The 21,832-nt window shown below is 51.9% G+C and overlaps 1 protein-coding gene across 3 annotated transcripts in view; it reads right to left on the bottom strand.

Moving 5' to 3' along the window:
• SMARCD3 (SWI/SNF related BAF chromatin remodeling complex subunit D3) overlaps window positions 1-21,832 on the bottom strand; it is a 346,153-nt gene that overhangs the window by 113,443 nt on the left and 210,878 nt on the right. For all 3 annotated transcript variants that reach the window (XM_073551701.1, XM_073551702.1, XM_073551700.1), the window contains exon 4: window positions 8,457-8,579. In XM_073551701.1, the coding sequence (XP_073407802.1) occupies window positions 8,457-8,579 (123 nt within the window). The remainder of the gene's footprint in view (window positions 1-8,456; window positions 8,580-21,832) is intronic.

The raw sequence follows: 21,832 nt of genomic DNA, 5'->3' as shown, positions 1-21,832 counted from the left end.
AAGATTGGTTCGTGCTTTTCATCGGGCCCGTCCTGATCGGCCTGGTGGCGTGGATGAGGGTTCGGTGACCCCTCCTCAAGGGGGAGGTACTGTTGTGAGCTCATTTTCTCGTTCACCTTTGATGTCCAATGAACTCCCTCTGCTGGTGAAAGGAGGTGGTGAAACTGATTTGGATGGGAGAAACCTATAACCTGAACAGGTGGATTGCGATTGGACATCCGGAATCTCTGAGTGGATATAAGGCAGCCGACGCCCTGTAGGGTTGCTGGTGATTTCTCTGCTCTGAGCTCTGGCCTCCAGTTCAGTTCCTGTCTTCTAAAGCTAAGTTTTGCTCTGTTATTGTTCCATGAAATTTTGTCTTGATTTGCTTAGTTTTGTGTTCTGCCAGCCCCGGCTGGGGCTCTGCTGAATTTCCATTTTTGTCCCTGATCGGTTAAATCTCTTTTGCTCTGTCTTCAGAATATATCGGAGTGCTGATATAGGGATTTTGAAGTCTAGTGACTTCAGGGCCTTTTTTCCTATCAGATGTTTTGGGACTTTTTTGGTAGGGTTTTTGAGGATTGCAGCCAGCATCTTTTCTGCCCTTTCCTATCTAGTTAGTTGGGCCCCATCGTTTGCTCTGCCTGTCTTTCTGTCTGTGTTTGCGTTTTCATCTGTTTTCACCGACAATACATGTTGGGGGCTGTCTATTGCTTTGGGGTCTGCTCTGGGGCAGTTTAGATTTCCCCTTTCTTTCTTTAGGCTTATTTTGTTCTCCGGCTGTGAAGAGGCGTCTAGGACCACCGTAGGAACGCTCCACGGCTACTGTTAGTTGTTGTGAATAGGATCAGGGGTCTGCAATCCGCTAGCTACCAACCTCTCCGGTTTTCTGGACTTAGCTTGCATTTTTGTTTTTTCCTCCTCCGGTGACTCATTCATAACAGAGTCCTGTGTATTTTATTATGTTGATATTTATTGCCTTAAAGTTCTTTAGCATGTACGGATCGTAGGCTGTGTAATGCCACGGCAGGTATTACAAGGAAGGAAAATTATGAGGAGATATCGAAGCAACATCTTAAGACGTCAAGTCAGGAAGTTAAAGTTTGGGCACAAATTAGTTTTACAAATGAAGAATGACCTCAAGCAGACTTCCAAAGTTATTGCAAAATGTTTAAGAAACAACAAAGTGAAGATAATCGAGGGGATATCACAAAGCCCTGGCCTCAATCAGGATTAATGGCGTGTGTGCATGGAGGCAATAAACCTGACTCATTTATGATAGCTCTTATTACTGTTGAGGTCACCTTTTAGTCTCCAACCATCTACTGTCGTGTTATCCCCCAGTTCCCATAGCTGCTTCCATAATTCTCTTCTCTCCAGCTATATGCTGTCATACAGTCCCTCAATCCCTAGAGTTGTTGCCCTCAGCCACTACTATCAAGTAATCTACTGTCATGAAGTCCCTATAGCTGGTGCCGTTACCCTTTATTCTCCAGCCATCTATTATTGTGTAGTCCCTCTGTGCCTATTGCTGTGGCCTTCACCCTATAGTCTCCATTCATCTTCTGTCGTGTAGTCCCTCAGTTCTAATTACCGATGGCATCACCTTCTTCTCTCCAGTCAACTACTGTAGTGCAATCCCCTGGTCACTATACTTGGTGCCGTTGCTCTTTACTCTCCAGTCATCTACTGTCTTGTAGTCCCTCAGTCCCTATAGCTGTTGCCCTCACCCTCTACTACCAAGTAATTGTCATGTAGTCACTGAGACCCTATAGCTGGTGCCATTACCCTTTATTCTCCAGCCATCTACTGTCATTTAGTCTCTCAGTCCCTATAGCTAGTGCCTTCACCCTATACTCTCCAGCCATCTACTGTCGTGTAGTCCCTCAGTCCCAATACAATAAATGATGCCGTCACATTGTTCTCTCCAGTCATCTAGTCTGCCTGTCCCTAGAGTTGGTGTCATCACCCTCTACTCTCCAGCCATCTAATGTTATGTGGTCCACCCATGTCTATAGCTGGTACCATCACTCTCTACACTTCAATCATCTGCTGTTGTGTAGTCCCCCAGCCCCTATAGCTGGTGCCATCACACTTTGCTATCCAGTCATCTACTGTTGTGTAGTTCCCCGGTCCCTGTAGCTTGTGAAGTCACCCTCAAATCTCCAGTCATCTTCTGTCATTTAGTCCCCATTCCCTAAAGCTGCTACTGTCATTATCTAATATCAAGTCATGTACTGTCATATAGTCCCTGGATCTCTACTGCTGATGAAATCACTGTCCAGTCTCCAGTCATCTTCTGTCATATATGCAAAACACAAGCCGCGGAGACACCATCACATGTTTCTCAACGCAAGCAATGACTAGCCAGGTCTTTCCCCGGGAGGGAACAACCACGGGAAGGGCAGTCTCCAATGAAGGAAACCACCTATGCCAAAACATGGTATCCATCCACAGACAGCTGTTTCGGGGTATTGCCCCTCATCAGTGTGGAGTAGGAAACTGGCCAGTAGGAGCAATGCCTAGTAGAAGACTGTGAAAAATGAGGATGAGTGACCTCATGGAGATCAACATCCAACACTGCGGAGACACCATCACATGTTTCTCAACGCAGTGATTCTAGGGCAATGCCCCCACCCTTATGGGAAATATATAAATATATGCAAAACACAAGCCGCGGAGACACCATCACATGTTTCTCAACGCAAGCAATGACTAGCCAGGTCTTTCCACAGGAGGGAACAACCACGGGAAGGGCAGTCTCCAATGAAGGAAATCACCTATGCCAAAACATGGTATCCATCCACAGACAGCTGTTTCGGGGTATTGCCCCTCATCAGTGTGGAGTAGGAAACATGTGATGGTGTCTCCGCAGTGTTGGATGTTGATCTCCATGAGTTCATTCATCCTCATTTTTCACAGTTTCTACTAGGCATTGCTCCTACTGGCCAGTTTCCTACTCCACACTGATGAGGGGAAATACCCCAAAACAGCTGTCTGTGGATGGATACCATGTTTTGGCATAGGTGGTTTCCTTCACTGGAGACTGCCCTTCCCGTGGTTGATCCCTCCCGGGTGCCACCACCCTCTAATTTCCTATTAATTACTGTGGTGTTGTCCTCTGGTCCCTACAGCTGGAGCTAACATACTCTCCTCTCCTACCAGTTACTGTTGTGTAGTTCCCCAGTTCCTTTAGCAGGTGCCGTCACCCTCTACTCTCCAGTCATATACTGTCATGTAGTCCTCCAGTCTCAATAACTGGATACATCACCCTCTACCCTCAAGCCATCTTCTGTTGTGTAGCACCTTGGACCTCGTAGCTAGTGCCGTCATCCTCTGCTCTCCAGTCACCAACTGTGATGTAGTTCCTCAGTCCCTATAGCTGGTGTAGTCACACTCTACTCACCAGTCATTTACTGTTATGTAGTCCCTCAGTTTCCATAGCTGATCTAACACCCTTAACTCTCCAGCTACCTAATGATGTGTAGTCTACTGTTATGAATCACCTGGTCCCTTTAGCTGGTGCCGTCCCCTTCTACTCTCCAGCCATCTACTGTTGTGTAGTCCCTCAGTTGCTATTGCTGGTGCTTCCAAGCTCTACTCTCCAGTCAGCTACTGTCATGCAGTCCCTCAGTCCCTATAACTGGTGCAGTCACCCTCTTCTCTCTAGCCATATAATGCTGTATTGTTCCTAAGTCCCTATTGCTGGTGCCTTTACCTGCTACTTTCCGGTCATCTACTGTCATGCAGTCCCACAGTCCCTATAGCTGGTACTGTCACCCTGTTCTCTCCAGCAATCTTCTTTAATGTAGTCCATCTGTCCCTATTGCTGGTGCCTTCACCATCTACTCTCTAGTCATCTACTATAATGCAGTCCTCTTGGTCCTGTGAGGCAGCGACTGGTGTGATTGGCAAGGATCGCTATGTGTCCCCTAGGATGCGCTCAGAAGTGTATTACATCCGCTGGAGTGCCTTGTGGTCACAGCAGGACGCCTGTGAGTCACAAGGCAGAATAAAAGTAAGCAGGAACCTGGTTAAGCTATTTGGCCAAGGAATTTAACAATAGAAATCCGGTATGGGCTTTAATTTTTTAAATGGACTGCAGGAAGGTAGTGGGTCCGGTCTGTTTCCTCCGGCCCGGATCTTACAAGTGACCTATGGCCACAGAGTCGAGTTGAGAAAAAAAACCCTGCAGGAAGGGGTTTGGGTGTGTCAGTCTGGAGTTGGCATGGTGTAGAGAAGACAGTTCTGCAAAAGCTCTGCCTGTGTGAGGGAACACAGAGCCCAGTGGGGCGAACTCCTGGCACCCCACTGCGTGATACGGTGGTGCGGTCGGCCTCAGCAACTGGACGCATTTATGGACTGTTTTGCTTCTCAGCTGCGATCCAGAGGATACCATTTATTTTGTTTGTAAGTTTTTTTGGACATTAAAACCTACGTTTACTTTGAACTTTCTTGGGTCACTGATTCATCACTGCACAGCGTGGACACCGCTGCACTACATATGGTTGGAGAATGCGGAGCAGTGTGAACTGAGGCATACCCAAAGCGTGCTGCATGTCGATAATTAGGCCAACAACGCTACAGCTCAAGCCTGCAGACAAGATGGAGGAGCTATTGAAAGAGTTGGTCCTCGCTCAGCAGCGGCAACTTGAGCAACATCTGCAGCAGCAGGAGCAGCAATGCATGCAGCATTAGCAGGAGCTGCAGTGTCAGCGGCAGCAACTGGAGCAGCAACATGAGCAGCACCAGCAGCTGCTGCAGTGTCAGCGGGAGCAGCAGTATCAGCAACAGCAGCAGACAAATAACTTGTTGATGAAGCAGATCGCAGCTATGCAACAGGCAGGTCCACCAGCAACCACATTCCGGGCGGAAGCCCGGTACAAGGTCCGGTCAGCACTAAGGAAGATGGCGCCCGAGGTCGACATGGAGGCCTTCCTCACCATCTTCGAACGCACTGCAGAGCGGGAGAGCTTGCCGGTGACCCAGTGGGCTGAAGTTGTTGGCAACTTCCTGATGGGAGATGCCCAGGAGGCCTACATGGACCTCAATTGGGACGATGCCCTGGTGTCATGGTTAGGACATGGTTAATGTCCTGGTTTCTCAGGGTTAATTTTGCCGGCCTCTCTTTGGATCTGGGAGGGGTTTTTATACTCACTCCAGACTAGCATTCTCTGTCAGCTATACTGTTATTCTGGCTGTGTGACTGACCCCCCTGGTGTGCGTGTATTCTGCATTGCTTGTTTGATTCCCGTGTATGACCCAGTCTGTCCCCTCACTCTGTTCTCTGTCTCCCGTTTTGGTACTATTGTCTTCTCCGGTTCTGACCTCCTGGCTTGGCTATTGTTACTCCGCTACCGTTTGCCCCTATTGTACCGTCTATTGCCTGTTCTGGTTTTCTGATCTATTGCTACGTCCTGACTATCCGCTCTGGTTAACCCTTTGGTTCTGTCCTGCTATCTCGTGCTTTGACCCCGGCTTGATCTGGTTTCCGTCCCTTTCTATGCCCCTTGGTAACTTGTCCCGTAGTTACCTTTCTAGGAGTTTCCCTGCAGCTCCTAGCTCTGTGGCGTTTAGGCCACACCCCCAGCAGTCACGTGCTTCAGGTCCTGATAGTCTGAAGCACACATCATCACTGCTGCTGCCCGCTCCACAGGTATCTTTGAGCACTGTTTTTGTACTCAGGACACGCGCACTGGCTCAGTGAGCAAGTGCAGTGCGGTGTTCCTGACACCTGGACTATGGGAAGCTGAAAGGTGAGATCCTTGCCAGAATAGGGGTTAATACATATGTGCGTGCCCAACGAGTGTTCCGGTGGTCCTTTTCCGAGACTCGTCCTGCCTGATCACAGGCCTATCACTTGCTGCAACTGGTTAAAAAATGGATCCAGTCTGAGACCTTAACCCCATTCCAGATTGTAGAGAGGGTGGTGGTCAACTGGCTGGTGAGGGCTCTGCCAGCAGCCATACAGCGTTGGGTGGCGCAAGGGGACCCAGGCACTCTGAACCAGGTGGTAGGACTGATAGAGCGGTATACAGCCACTCAGGACTTTATACGGGACACTGCTCCACTTCGGCTGTCACGAAAGGCCCCGCCAACTCAGGAGCCAGGGAAATGTCTGCGACCCTTCACCGGGGCCAATATGGATCGTGCCCGTAGCGAGGGGATATCTCGTAAGGAGAGTGACAACAGAACCGTGTCCCCTAAATCGGCCCCAAGGTTCCCTCATGTCGCAGTTGTAAAGTGTTGCCAACTGCCCCGTAACAGCAGAACCCATGGAGAGTATCTGACCGTGGAGGTTATGTTTTCCACCCTGTGTGGAGAGATAAAACGTGGTGGGAATGGTAAAGACTCTACCATATGGGACTGTATTGGGAAGAGACATACCCCTGTTCTGGTCACTGTGGGAGACCAGGGTTAACCCTCCCAGGGTAACGGGTATTCCGGGCTCAGAACCCAAAGATCCCGAGTCAGGGATACCTGCCGTAGGGGTCGCCAACCTAGAGACAGAGTGTAACCTCGATAGGTTTCCTTAGAGGTATTGTCAGGAGACGTTGAGGAGACCCCACTGATTCCCGAGCTGGAGGTGTCCCCTGGTAGGTTCTGGACCTTCCAGCTCCAGGATCCCATTCTGACCCGGGCACGGGAAAGGGTAATCGAGGTGAATGGTGTGGATCAGCAACCAGGAGCGGAGACAGTGTTTCCCCAGATGGCGATCAACCAAGACTTACTATACAGGGTTGATAAAATCCGGGATGAGGTGGTAGAACAACTGGTAGTGGCCTAATCCTATCGTCGGGCGGTGCTCGACAAGGCTCACACTCGCATGCTGGGAGGGCATTTGGGGGCCAAAAAGACGCAGGAGCGCATACTGCAGCGTTTTTTTTGGCCTGGTGTTTACGCTGAGATCTAAAGGTACTGCGATTTGTGTCCGGAGTGCCAACTAACCTCACCAACACAAACTACCGGAGTCCATTAGTGCCTCTGCCCATTATAGAGGTACCTTTTGAGCGGATTGTGATGGATATGGTAGGGCCAATAGCAAAATCCGCCCGGGGCCACCAACACATATTAGTAGTCATAGACTACGCCACCCGGTATCCAGAGGCAACACCTCTCCGCCACACCTCGGCTAAATTAATAGCCCGTGAATTATTTGCCATGTTCTGTCACCTTGGGCTACCCAAGGAGATACTGACAGATCAGGGAACTTCTTTTATGTCTAAGATGACCACGGAGCTATGTAAGCTGCTCCAGATTAAACAACTAAGTATGTCGGTGTACCATACACAAACCAACGGGTTGGTGGAGAGGTTTAATAAGACCCCCAGAGCCATGCTAAAAAAGGTGGTCGCCAAGGATGGGAGGGATTGGGACATGTTACTGCCCTATCTAATGTTCGCCATCCGCGAGGTACCGCAGGTGTCCATAGGGTTCTCCCCATTTGCGCTATTGAATGGCAGGCACCCGAGGGGACTTCTGGATGTAGTCGAGGAGATGTGGGAACAGGAGCCCACTCCACATAAGAGTGTCATTGAGCATGTGGCAAGGATGCAGGATCGGATTGCAGCCTTGCGGCCCATAGTAAAGGAGCATCTGTTGGAGGCCCAGGCCACTCAGAACCGCACGTAAAAAGGCCACAGTCAGGACCTTTAAAGAAGGAGACCGGGTGTTGGTACTCCTGCCCACCCTAGAGAGTAAGCTCATGGCCAAGTGGCAGGGGCCATTTGAGATATGGGGGAAGGTGAGGGAATTGAACCAACCCGGAAAAAGGAAACCTGATTAACTGTACCATGTAACCTGCTAAAAGCCTGGAAGGACCGGGAGTGCTTGGTCATGGAGGTGACTCCGGGCGTACCAACGGGGAACTCTCTGGCCCCAGGCAGAGATGCGGCTGGGTGAGGTAAAAGTAAATGACGCCCTCACAAATGGGGTCCCATAGAAGAAGTTCTAATTGGGTCCAACCCTCAAAAAAGTAATATTTGGTGGGGTCACAGAAGAGCATATCTCACAATTTTGCAGCCCTAACAAAGTAATTTTCCTCCTTTTGAAGCCTCTAGATTGCCCTTCCATTGCCTCCCATAAAGTATGATGCCAGCAAAAGTTCCCCCCAAACACAGTATGATACCCCCACAGTGAATACCTCTAAAGTACCCTCCACACACACGGTATGATGACTCTACTGTACACCCCCCCAGTCAGCTTCCCTGGCAAAGTATTGTGACTCCAATACGTTATGATGCCCCAAATGTGATCCCAATACAGCTCTCCATGCAGTATAATGGGCCCCAAATAGTCCTACATATGAAATAATGGCCCCACATAGTCCTCCATATTGCGTTGTGGGCCAAATATAATCAACATGCAGGGCAGATTTGGCCCGCGGGCTAGAGTTTCACATGTATGCTTTAGCTGGTGCCATTACCCCTACACTCCAGTCATGACTGCCCCATCATAATTATGCAGCTTCCATTTACCTTCATCGGTCTCTTTAGAGCTTCTTGGATATCAACACGTTTTCGCATTATGGTTTGGTCCAATTTTCTTTCAAATGCTAAGAGATCCATGTAAGCCTGAGACTCAGGAACCAGTTCTCGGATCTGAAAAATACAAATGAATGAATGATTACCCAATAGATGGAGCCATATTCGCTCACCTAGCTCCCAACAGAGACAAACCAAGGGGGAGCCCAAGGGTGCTTGAAAGTAGTACTATCTACTGAGGCGTGTATCTAATCCTCCCCTGTGATACTGACTGCTGAGCCGTGTATCTAATCCTATCCTGTGTGATACTGACTGCTGAGCCGTGTATCTAATCCTCTCCTGTGTGATACTGTCTGCTCAGCTGTGTTTCTAATCCTATCCTGTGTGACACTGGGCTGTGCATCTAATCCTATCCTGTGTGATACTAGGCTCCCCCTGCAGTCTGTGTCAGAGGGTGGTCTGTGTCGGCACGGTAATTGTGTTACTTACAGCTTTACAGAAGGACGATAACATCATAGAAATGATAAGAATAATAGGCCTCAGTTGCCACAACTGTCTACAAGGAAAACTCTCGCTCATAGCAACCAATCACAGCTCAGCTTCTTTTAAACAGCTCTGGTGAAATGAAAGATCCTTAGTGATTGGTTGCTATGTGGAGTGGGCGTGGCTGATACACACACATACACACACGCATTTTTATATATTACTAGTTATATCAGATGGTGAACTTTGATTTTTGCCTTGTGGAATGATCCCTGGAGCAGTCAGTTCATTGGTGAACATGGATAAAAAGTGCCTGTTTAGTATCTCAGCCTTTTCTTTGTCCTCTATAATTATCTTGATATTATCATTGTCACGTCGCCATCGGACACGGGGGCTGGTGTTCCTGTCTTGGCCACTGGGAGGCGCCGGACTGTCATGCCGCCGTCAGACTCGGGGGCTGGTGTTCCTGCCTCAGCCACTGGGAGGCGCCGGGCTGTCACGTCGCTGTCGGACTCTGGGGCTGGTGTTCCTGCCTCGGCCGCTGGGAGGCGACGGACTCCTTCGACTGGTAGTGCCGGCAATAGGAGGGCTATGTCATCATGTGGTCCAGCTCCTTTGACGCATGCATCTGTCGTTGGGCATCGCCGTGTCTCTTCTGTGGGTGATGGTGGTGACAGAGAAGGGGCCCCTGTGCAGGCGTCTGGTGGGCGCAGGATTCGCTCTTCTGTCAGAGGTGAAGGGGTTGGTGCATTGCCATCTGGCCTGGTTCTGGGGGCGGTCAAGATTAGGTCATCAGGCTGTGAGGCTGTGAGGGATAGCCATATCCTTCAAATACTTTGAAGCCTGTCCTGCAGGCCGCCAGACACAGTCTTGGTTTCCCCAATGTGCTAGTGTTTATATTGCTACTAGCTGAAGAGCCCGGCGCTGCCCGGGCATAGTAACTAACTACGCTTAGTTATAACAAATTATAATGATAGATATATATAAATATATAAATATATATATATAGAGATGAGTGTAGAACCCCGCCCACTCCGCATAGCCACACCCACTATAATATCCCACATCATCCTGTCAGCCAGAGCCACCGGACTACTACCCCTAATATTCCACATCATCCCGTCAGCCAGAGCCACCGGACTACTACCCCTAATATCCCACATCATCCCGTCAGCCAGAGCCACCGGACTACTACCCCTAATATCCCACATCACCCCATCAGCAAGAGCCACCGGACTACTACCCCTAATATCCCACATCATCCCGTCAGCCAGAGCCACCAGACTATTACCCCTAATATCCCACATCACCCCATCAGCAAGAGCCACCGGACTACTACCCCTAATATCCCACATCATCCCGTCAGCCAGAGCCACCAGACTACTACCTCTAATATCCCACATCATCCCGTCAGCCAGAGCCACCGGACTACTACCCCTAATATCCCACATCATCCCATCAGCCAGAGCCACCGGACTACTACCCCTAATATCCCACATCATCCCGTCAGCCAGAGCCACCGGACTACTATCACTAATATCCCACATCATCCCGTCATCCAGAGCCACCGGACTACTACCCCTAATATCCCACATCACCCCATCAGCAAGAGCCACCGGACTACTACCCCTAATATCCCGCATCATTCCGTCAGCCAGAGCCACCGGACTACTACCCCTAATATCCCACATCATCCCGTCAGCCAGAGCCTCCGGACTACTACCCCTAATATCCCACATCGTCCCGTCAGCCAGAGCCACCGGTCTACTACCACTAATATCCCACATCATCCCGTCAGCCAGAGCCACCGGACTACTACCCCTAATATCCCACATCATCCCGTCAGCCAGAGCCACCGGACTACTACCACTAATATCCCACATCATCCCGACAGCCAGAGCCACCGGACTACTACCCCTAATATCCCACATCGTCCCGTCAGCCAGAGCCACCGGTCTACTACCCCTAATATCCCACATCATTCCGTCAGCCAGAGCCACCGGACTACTACCCCTAATATCCCACATCATCCCGTCAGCCAGAGCCTCCGGACTACTACCCCTAATATCCCACATCATCCCGTCAGCCAGAGCCACGGGACTACTACCCCTAATATCCCACATCATCCCGTCAGCCAGAGCCTCCGGACTACTACCCCTAATATCCCACATCGTCCCGTCAGCCAGAGCCACCGGTCTATTACCCCTAATATCCCACATCATTCCGTCAGCCAGAGCCACCGGACTACTACCCCTAATATCCCACATCATCCCGTCAGCCAGAGCCACCGAACTACTACCCCTAATATCCCACATCATCCCGTCAGCCAGAGGCACCGGACTACTACCCCTAATATCCCACATCATCCCGTCAGCCAGAGCCACCGGACTACTACCCTTAATATCCCACATCGTCCCGTCAGCCAGAGCCACCGAACTACTACCCCTAATATCCCACATCATCCCGTCAGTCAGAGCCACCGGACTACTACCCCTAATATCACACATCATCCCGTCAGCCAGAGCCTCCGGACTACTACCCCTAATATCCCACATCATCCCGTCAGCCAGAGCCACCGGACTCCTACCCCTAATATCCCACATCGTCCCGTCAGAGCCACCGGACTCCTACCCCTAATATCCCACATCGTCCCGTCAGAGCCACCGGACTACTACCCCTAATATCCCGCATCATTCCGTCAGCCAGAGCCACCGGACTACTACCCCTAATATCCCACATCATCCCGTCAGCCAGAGCCACCGGACTACTACCCCTAATATCCCGCATCATTCCGTCAGCCAGAGCCACCGGACTACTACCCCTAATATCCCACATCATCCCGTCAGCCAGAGCCACCGGACTACTACCCCTAACATCCCACATCGTCCCGTCAGCCAGAGCCACCGAACTACTACCCCTAATATCCCACATCATCCCGTCAGCCAGAGCCACCAGACTACTACCCCTAATATCCCGCATCATTCCGTCAGCCAGAGCCACCGGACTACTACCCCTAATATCCCACATCATCCCGTCAGCCAGAGCCACCGGACTATTACCCCTAATATCCCGCATCATTCCGTCAGCCAGAGCCACCGGACTACTACCCCTAATATCCCACATCATCCCGTCAGCCAGAGCCACCGGACTACTACCCCTAACATCCCACATCGTCCCGTCAGCCAGAGCCACCGAACTACTACCCCTAATATCCCACATCATACCGTCAGCCAGAGCCACCAGACTACTACCCCTAATATCCCACATCATCCCGTCAGCCAGAGCCACCGGACTACTACCCCTAATATCCCACATCATCCCGTCAGCCAGAGCCACCGGACTACTACCACTAATATCCCACATCATCCCATCAGCCAGAGCCACCGGACTACTACCACTAATATCCCACATCATCCCATCAGCCAGAGCCACCGGACTACTACCACTAATATCCCACATCATCCCGTCAGCCAGAGCCACCGGACTACTACCACTAATATCCCACATCATCCCGTCAGCCAGAGCCACCGGACTACTACCCCTAATATCCCACATCATCCCGTCAGCCAGAGCCACCGGACTACTACCCCTAATATCCCACATCATACCGTCAGCCAGAGCCACCGGACTACTACCCCTAATATCCCACATCATCCCATCAGCCAGAGCCACCGGACTACTACCCCTAATATCCCACATCATCCCGTCAGCCAGAGCCACCGGACTACTACCCCTAATATCCCACATAATCCCGTCAGCCAGAGCCACCGGACTACTACCCCTAATATCCCACATCATCCCATCAGCCAGAGCCACCAGACTACTACCCCTAATAACCCACATCATCCCGTCAGCCAGAGCCAAAGGACTACTACCCCTAATATCCCACATCATCCCATCAGCCAGAGCCACCGGACTACTACCACTAATATCCCACATCATCCCATCAGCCAGAGCCACCGGACTACTACCCCTAATATCCCACATCATCCCGTCAGCCAGAGCTACCGGACTACTACCCCTAATATCCCACATCATCCCGTCAGCCAGAGCCACCGGACTACTACCCCTAATATCCCATATCATCCCGTCAGCCAGAGCCACCGGACTACTACCACTAATATCCCACATCATCCCGTCAGCCAGAGGCACCGGACCACTACCCCTAATATCCCACATCATCCCGTCAGCCAGAGCCACAGGACTACTACCCCTAATATCCCACATCATCCCATCAGCCAGAGCCACCGGACTACTACCCCTAATATCCCACATCATCCCGTCAGCCAGAGCCACAGGACTACTACCCCTAATATCCCACATCATCCCATCAGCCAGAGCTACCGGACTACTACTCCTAATATCCCACATCATCCCGTCAGCCAGAGCCACCGGACCACTACCCCTAATATCCCACATCATCCCGTCAGCCAGAGCCACCGGACTACTACCCCTAATATCCCACATCATCCCATCAGCCAGAGCGACCGGACTACTACCACTAATATCCCACATCAACCCGTCAGCCAGAGGCACCGGACCACTACCCCTAATATCCCACATCATCCCGTCAGCCAGAGCCACCGGACTACTACCCCTAATATCCCACATCATCCCGTCAGCCAGAGCCACCGGACTACTACCCCTAATATCCCACATCATCCCATCAGCCAGAGCGACCGGACTACTACCACTAATATCCCACATCAACCCGTCAGCCAGAGGCACCGGACCACTACCCCTAATATCCCACATCATCCCGTCAGCCAGAGCCACCGGACTACTACCCCTAATATCCCACATCATCCCGTCAGTCAGAGCCACCGGACTACTACCCCTAATATCCCACATCATCCCGTCAGCCAGAGCCACCGGACTACTACCCCTAATATCCCACATCATCCCATCAGCCAGAGCGACCGGACTACTACCACTAATATCCCACATCAACCCGTCAGCCAGAGGCACCGGACCACTACCCCTAATATCCCACATCATCCCGTCAGCCAGAGCCACCGGACTACTACCACTAATATCCCACATCATCCCGTCAGTCAGAGCCACCGGACTACTACCACTAATATCCCACATCATCCCGTCAGTCAGAGCCACCGGACTACTACCCCTAATATCCCACATCATCCCGTCAGTCAGAGCCACCGGACTACTACCCCTAATATCCCACATCATACCGTCAGTCAGAGCCACCGGACTACTACCCCTAATATCCCACATCATCCCGTCAGCCAGAGCCACCGGACTACTACCCCTAATATCCCACATCATCCCGTCAGTCAGAGCCACCGGACTACTACCCCTAATATCCCACATCATCCCGTCAGTCAGAGCCACCGGACTACTACTCCTAATATCCCACATCATCCCGTCAGCCAGAGCCACCGGACTACTACCCCTAATATCCCACATCATCCCGTCAGTCAGAGCCACCGGACTACTACCCCTAATATCCCACATCATCCCGTCAGTCAGAGCCACCGGACTACTACCACTAATATCCCACATCATCCCGTCAGTCAGAGCCACCGGACTACTACCCCTAATATCCCACATCATCCCGTCAGCCAGAGCCACCGGACTACTACTCCTAATATCCCACATCATCCCGTCAGCCAGAGCCACCGGACTACTACCCCTAATATCCCACATCATCCCGTCAGTCAGAGCCACCGGACTACTACCCCTAATATCCCACATCATCCCGTCAGTCAGAGCCACCGGACTACTACCACTAATATCCCACATCATCCCGTCAGTCAGAGCCACCGGACTACTACCCCTAATATCCCACATCATCCCGTCAGCCAGAGCCACCGGACTACTACCCCTAATATCCCACATCATCCCGTCAGTCAGAGCCACCGGACTACTACCACTAATATCCCACATCATCCCGTCAGTCAGAGCCACCGGACTACTACCACTAATATCCCACATCATCCCGTCAGCCAGAGCCACCGGACTACTACCCCTAATATCCCACATCATCCCGTCAGGCAGAGCCACCGGACTACTACCACTAATATCCCACATCATCCCGTCAGTCAGAGCCACCGGACTACTACCCCTAATATCCCACATCATCCCGTCAGGCAGAGCCACCGGACTACTACCACTAATATCTCACATCATCCCGTCAGTCAGAGCCACCGGACTACTACCACTAATATCCCACATCATCCCGTCAGTCAGAGCCACCGGACTACTACCCCTAATATCCCACATCATCCCGTCAGTCAGAGCCACCGGACTACTACCCCTAATATCCCACATCATCCCGTCAGTCAGAGCCACCGGACTACTACCCCTAATATCCCACATCATCCCGTCAGCCACAGCAACCGGGCTACTACCCCTAATATCCCACATCATCCCGTCAGCCACAGCAATCGGACTACTACCCCTAATATCCCACATCAACCCGTCAGCCAAAGCCACCGGACTACTACCCCTAATATCCCACATCATCCCGTCAGCCAGAGCCACCGGACTACTACTCCTAATATCCCACATCATCCCATCAGCCAGAGCCACCGGACTACTACCCCTAATATCCCACATCATCCCGTCAGCCAGAGCTACCGGACTACTACCACTAATATCCCACATCATCCCGTCAGCCAGAGCCACCGGACTACTACCACTAATATCCCACATCATCCCATCAGCCAGAGCCACCGGACTACTACCCAATATCCCACATCATCCGGTCAGCCAGAGCCACCAGACTACTACCCCTAATATCCCACATCATCCCGTCAGTCAGAGCCACCGGACTACTACCACTAATATCCCACATCATCCCATCAGCCAGAGCCACCGGACTACTACCCCTAATATCCCACATCATCCCGTCAGCCAGAGCTACCGGACTACTACCACTAATATCCCACATCATCCCGTCAGCCAGAGCCACCGGACTACTACCACTAATATCCCACATCATCCCATCAGCCAGAGCCACCGGACTACTACCCAATATCCCACATCATCCGGTCAGCCAGAGCCACCAGACTACTACCCCTAATATCCCACATCATCCCGTCAGTCAGAGCCACCGGACTACTACCACTAATATCCCACATCATCCCATCAGCCAGAGCCACCGGACTACTACCCCTAATATCCCACATCATCCCGTCAGCCAGAGCTACCGGACTACTACCACTAATATCCCACATCATCCCGTCAGCCAGAGCCACCGGACTACTACCACTAATATCCCACATCATCCCATCAGCCAGAGCCACCGGACTACTACCACTAATATCCCACATCATCCGGTCAGCCAGAGCCACCAGACTACTACCCCTAATATCCCACATCATCCGGTCAGTCAGAGCCACCGGACTACTACCACTAATATCCCACATCATCCCGTCATCCAGAGCTACCGGACTACTACCCCTAATATCCCACATCATCCCGTCAGCCAGAGCTACCGGACTACTACCACTAATATCCCACATCATCCCATCAGCCAGAGCCACCGGACTATTACCCCTAATATCCCACATCATCCCGTCAGCCAGAGCCACCGGACTACTACCCCTAATATCCCACATCATCCAGTCAGCCAGAGCTACCGGACTACTACCCCTAATATCCCACATCATCCCATCAGCCAGAGCCACCGGACTACTACCACTAATATCCCACATCATCCCGTCATCCAGAGCTACCGGACTACTACCCCTAATATCCCACATCATCCCGTCAGCCAGAGCTACCGGACTACTACCACTAATATCCCACATCATCCCATCAGCCAGAGCCACCGGACTATTACCCCTAATATCCCACATCATCCCGTCAGCCAGAGCCACCGGACTACTACCCCTAATATCCCACATCATCCAGTCAGCCAGAGCTACCGGACTACTACCCCTAATATCCCACATCATCCCGTCAGCCAGAGCCACCGGACTACTACCACTAATATCCCACATCATCCAATAGGCAAGAGCCACCGGACTACTACCCCTAATATCCCACATCATCCCGTCAGCCAGAGCCACCGGACTACTACCCCTAATATCCCACATCATCCCGTCAGCCAGAGCCACCGGACTACTACCACTAATATCCCACATCATCCCGTCAGCCAGAGCCACCGGACTACTACCCGTAATATCCCACATCATCCCGTCAGCCAGAGCCACCGGACTACTACCACTAATATCCCACATCATCCCATCAGCCAGAGCCACCGGACTACTACCACTAATATCCCACATCATCCCATCAGCCAGAGCCACCGGACTACTACCACTAATATCCCACATCATCCCGTCATCCAGAGCTACCGGACTACTACCCCTAATATCCCACATCATCCCGTCAGCCAGAGCTACCGGACTACTACCACTAATATCCCACATCATCCCATCAGCCAGAGCCACCGGACTATTACCCCTAATATCCCACATCATCCCGTCAGCCAGAGCCACCGGACTACTACCACTAATATCCCACATCATCCCGTCAGCCAGAGCCACCGGACTACTACCACTAATATCCCACATCATCCCGTCATCCAGAGCTACCGGACTACTACCCCTAATATCCCACATCATCCCGTCAGCCAGAGCTACCGGACTACTACCACTAATATCCCACATCATCCCATCAGCCAGAGCCACCGGACTACTACCCAATATCCCACATCATCCCGTCAGCCAGAGCCACCGGACTACTACCACTAATATCCCACATCATCCAGTCAGCCAGAGCCACCGGACTACTACCACTAATATCCCACATCATCCCGTCATCCAGAGCTACCGGACTACTACCCCTAATATCCCACATCATCCCGTCAGCCAGAGCTACCGGACTACTACCACTAATATCCCACATCATCCCATCAGCCAGAGCCACCGGACTATTACCCCTAATATCCCACATCATCCCGTCAGCCAGAGCCACCGGACTACTACCCCTAATATCCCACATCATCCAGTCAGCCAGAGCTACCGGACTACTACCCCTAATATCCCACATCATCCCGTCAGCCAGAGCCACCGGACTACTACCACTAATATCCCACATCATCCATCAGCAAGAGCCACCGGACTACTACCCCTAATATCCCACATCATCCCGTCAGCCAGAGCCACCGGACTACTACCCCTAATATCCCACATCATCCCGTCAGCCAGAGCCACCGGACTACTACCCGTAATATCCCACATCATCCCGTCAGCCAGAGCCACCGGACTACTACCACTAATATCCCACATCATCCCATCAGCCAGAGCCACCGGACTACTACCACTAATATCCCACATCATCCCATCAGCCAGAGCCACCGGACTACTACCACTAATATCCCACATCATCCCGTCATCCAGAGCTACCGGACTACTACCCCTAATATCCCACATCATCCCGTCAGCCAGAGCTACCGGACTACTACCACTAATATCCCACATCATCCCATCAGCCAGAGCCACCGGACTATTACCCCTAATATCCCACATCATCCCGTCAGCCAGAGCCACCGGACTACTACCACTAATATCCCACATCATCCCGTCAGCCAGAGCCACCGGACTACTACCACTAATATCCCACATCATCCCGTCATCCAGAGCTACCGGACTACTACCCCTAATATCCCACATCATCCCGTCAGCCAGAGCTACCGGACTACTACCCCTAATATCCCACATCATCCCATCAGCCAGAGCCACCGGACTATTACCCCTAATATCCCACATCATCCCATCATCCAGAGCTACCGGACTACTACCCCTAATATCCCACATCATCCCGTCAGCCAGAGCTACCGGACTACTACCACTAATATCCCACATCATCCCATCAGCCAGAGCCACCGGACTATTACCCCTAATATCCCACATCATCCCGTCAGCCAGAGCCACCGGACTACTACCCCTAATATCCCACATCATCCAGTCAGCCAGAGCTACCGGACTACTACCCCTAATATCCCACATCATCCCGTCAGCCAGAGCCACCGGACTACTACCCCTAATATCCCACATCATCCCGTCAGCCAGAGCCACCGGACTACTACCCCTAATATCCCACATCATCCATCAGCAAGAGCCACCGGACTACTACCCCTAATATCCCACATCATCCCGTCAGCCAGAGCCACCGGACTACTACCCCTAATATCCCACATCATCCCGTCAGCCAGAGCCACCGGACTACTACCACTAATATCCCACATCATCCCGTCAGCCAGAGCTACCGGACTACTACCCCTAATATCCCACATCATCCCGTCAGCCAGAGCCACCGGACTACTACCCCTAATATCCCACATCATCCCGTCAGCCAGAGCCACCAGACTACTACCCCTAATATCCCACATCATCCCGTCAGCCAGAGCCACCGGACTACTACCACTAATATCCCACATCATCCCGTCAGCCAGAGCTACCGGACTACTACCCCTAATATCCCACATCATCCCGTCAGCCAGAGCCACCGGACTACTACCCCTAATATCCCACATCATCCCGTCAGCCAGAGCTACCGGACTACTACCCCTAATATCCCACATCATCCCGTCAGCCAGAGCCACCGGACTACTACCCGTAATATCCCACATCATCCCGTCAGCCAGAGCCACCGGACTACTACCCCTAATATCCCACATCATCCCGTCAGCCAGAGCCACCGGACTATTACCCCTAATATCCAACATCATCCCGTCAGCCAGAGCCACCGGACTATTACCCCTAATATCCAACATCATCCCGTCAGCCAGAGCCACCGGAAAACTACCACTAATATCCCACATCATCCATCAGCCAGAGCCACCGGACTACTACCCCTAATATCCCACATCATCCCGTCAGTCAGAGCCACAGGACTACTACCCCTAATATCCCACATCATTCCATCAGCCAGAGCCACCGGACTACTACCCCTAATATCCCACATCATCCATCAGCCAGAGCCACCGGACTACTACCAGTAATATCCCACATCATCCCGTCAGCCAGAGCCACCGGACTACTACCCCTAATATCCCACATCATTCCATCAGCCAGAGCCACCGGACTACTACCCCTAATATCCCACATCATTCCATCAGCCAGAGCCACCGGACTACTACCCCTAATATCCCACATCATCCATCAGCCAGAGCCACCGGACTACCCCTAATATCCCACATCATCCCGTCAGCCAGAGCCACAGGACTACTACCACTAATATCCCACATCATCCATCAGCCAGAGCCACCGGACTACTACCCCTAATATCCCACATCATCCCGTCAGTCAGAGCCACAGGACTACTACCACTAATATCCCACATCATCCCGTCAGCAAGAGCCACCGGACTACTACCCCTAATATCCCACATCATCCCGTCAGTCAGAGCCACAGGACTACTACCACTAATATCCCACATCATCCCGTCAGTCAGAGCCACCGGACTACTACCCCTAATATCCCACATCATCCCGTCAGCAAGAGCCACCGGACTACTACCCCTAATATCCCACATCATCCCGTCAGTCAGAGCCACAGGACTACTACCCCTAATATCCCACATCATCCCATCAACCAGAGCTACCGGACTACTACCACTAATATCCCACATCATCCCATCAGCCAGAGCCACCGTACTACTACCACTAATATCCCACATCATCCCATCAGCCAGAGCCACCGGACTACTACCCCTAATATCCCACATCATCCCGTCAGCCAGATCCACCGGACTGCTACCACTAATATCCCACATCATCCCGTCAGCCAGAGCCACCGGACTACTACCCCTAATATCCCACATCATGCCATCAGCCAGATCCACCGGACTACTACCCCTAATATCCCACATAATCCCGTCAGCCAGAGCCACCGGACTACTACCACTAATATCCCACATCATCCCGTCAGCCAGAGCCACCGGACTACTACCCCTAATATCCCACATCATCCCGTCAGCCAGAGCCACCGGACTACTACCCCTAATATCCCACATCATCCCATCAGCCAGAGCCACCGGACTACTACCACTAATATCCCACATCATCCCGTCATCCAGAGCTACCGGACTACTACCCCTAATATCCCACATCATCCCGTCAGCCAGAGCTACCGGACTACTACCACTAATATCCCACATCATCCCATCAGCCAGAGCCACCGGACTACTACCCAATATCCCACATCATCCCGTCAGCCAGAGCCACCGGACTACTACCACTAATATCCCACATCATCCAGTCAGCCAGAGCCACCGGACTACTACCACTAATATCCCACATCATCCCGTCATCCAGAGCTACCGGACTACTACCCCTAATATCCCACATCATCCCGTCAGCCAGAGCTACCGGACTACTACCACTAATATCCCACATCATCCCATCAGCCAGAGCCACCGGACTATTACCCCTAATATCCCACATCATCCCGTCAGCCAGAGCCACCGGACTACTACCCCTAATATCCCACATCATCCAGTCAGCCAGAGCTACCGGACTACTACCCCTAATATCCCACATCATCCCGTCAGCCAGAGCCACCGGACTACTACCACTAATATCCCACATCATCCATCAGCAAGAGCCACCGGACTACTACCCCTAATATCCCACATCATCCCGTCAGCCAGAGCCACCGGACTACTACCCCTAATATCCCACATCATCCCGTCAGCCAGAGCCACCGGACTACTACCCGTAATATCCCACATCATCCCGTCAGCCAGAGCCACCGGACTACTACCACTAATATCCCACATCATCCCATCAGCCAGAGCCACCGGACTACTACCACTAATATCCCACATCATCCCATCAGCCAGAGCCACCGGACTACTACCACTAATATCCCACATCATCCCGTCATCCAGAGCTACCGGACTACTACCCCTAA

This window comes from Dendrobates tinctorius, unplaced genomic scaffold (assembly GCF_039654945.1).
Source record: "Dendrobates tinctorius isolate UK_male_01 unplaced genomic scaffold, ASM3965494v1 ptg000179l, whole genome shotgun sequence".
Lineage (NCBI taxonomy): Eukaryota > Metazoa > Chordata > Amphibia > Anura > Dendrobatidae > Dendrobates > Dendrobates tinctorius.
Note: the sequence above shows the minus strand (reverse complement) of the source record. Positions and strands in the feature narration are given on the sequence as shown.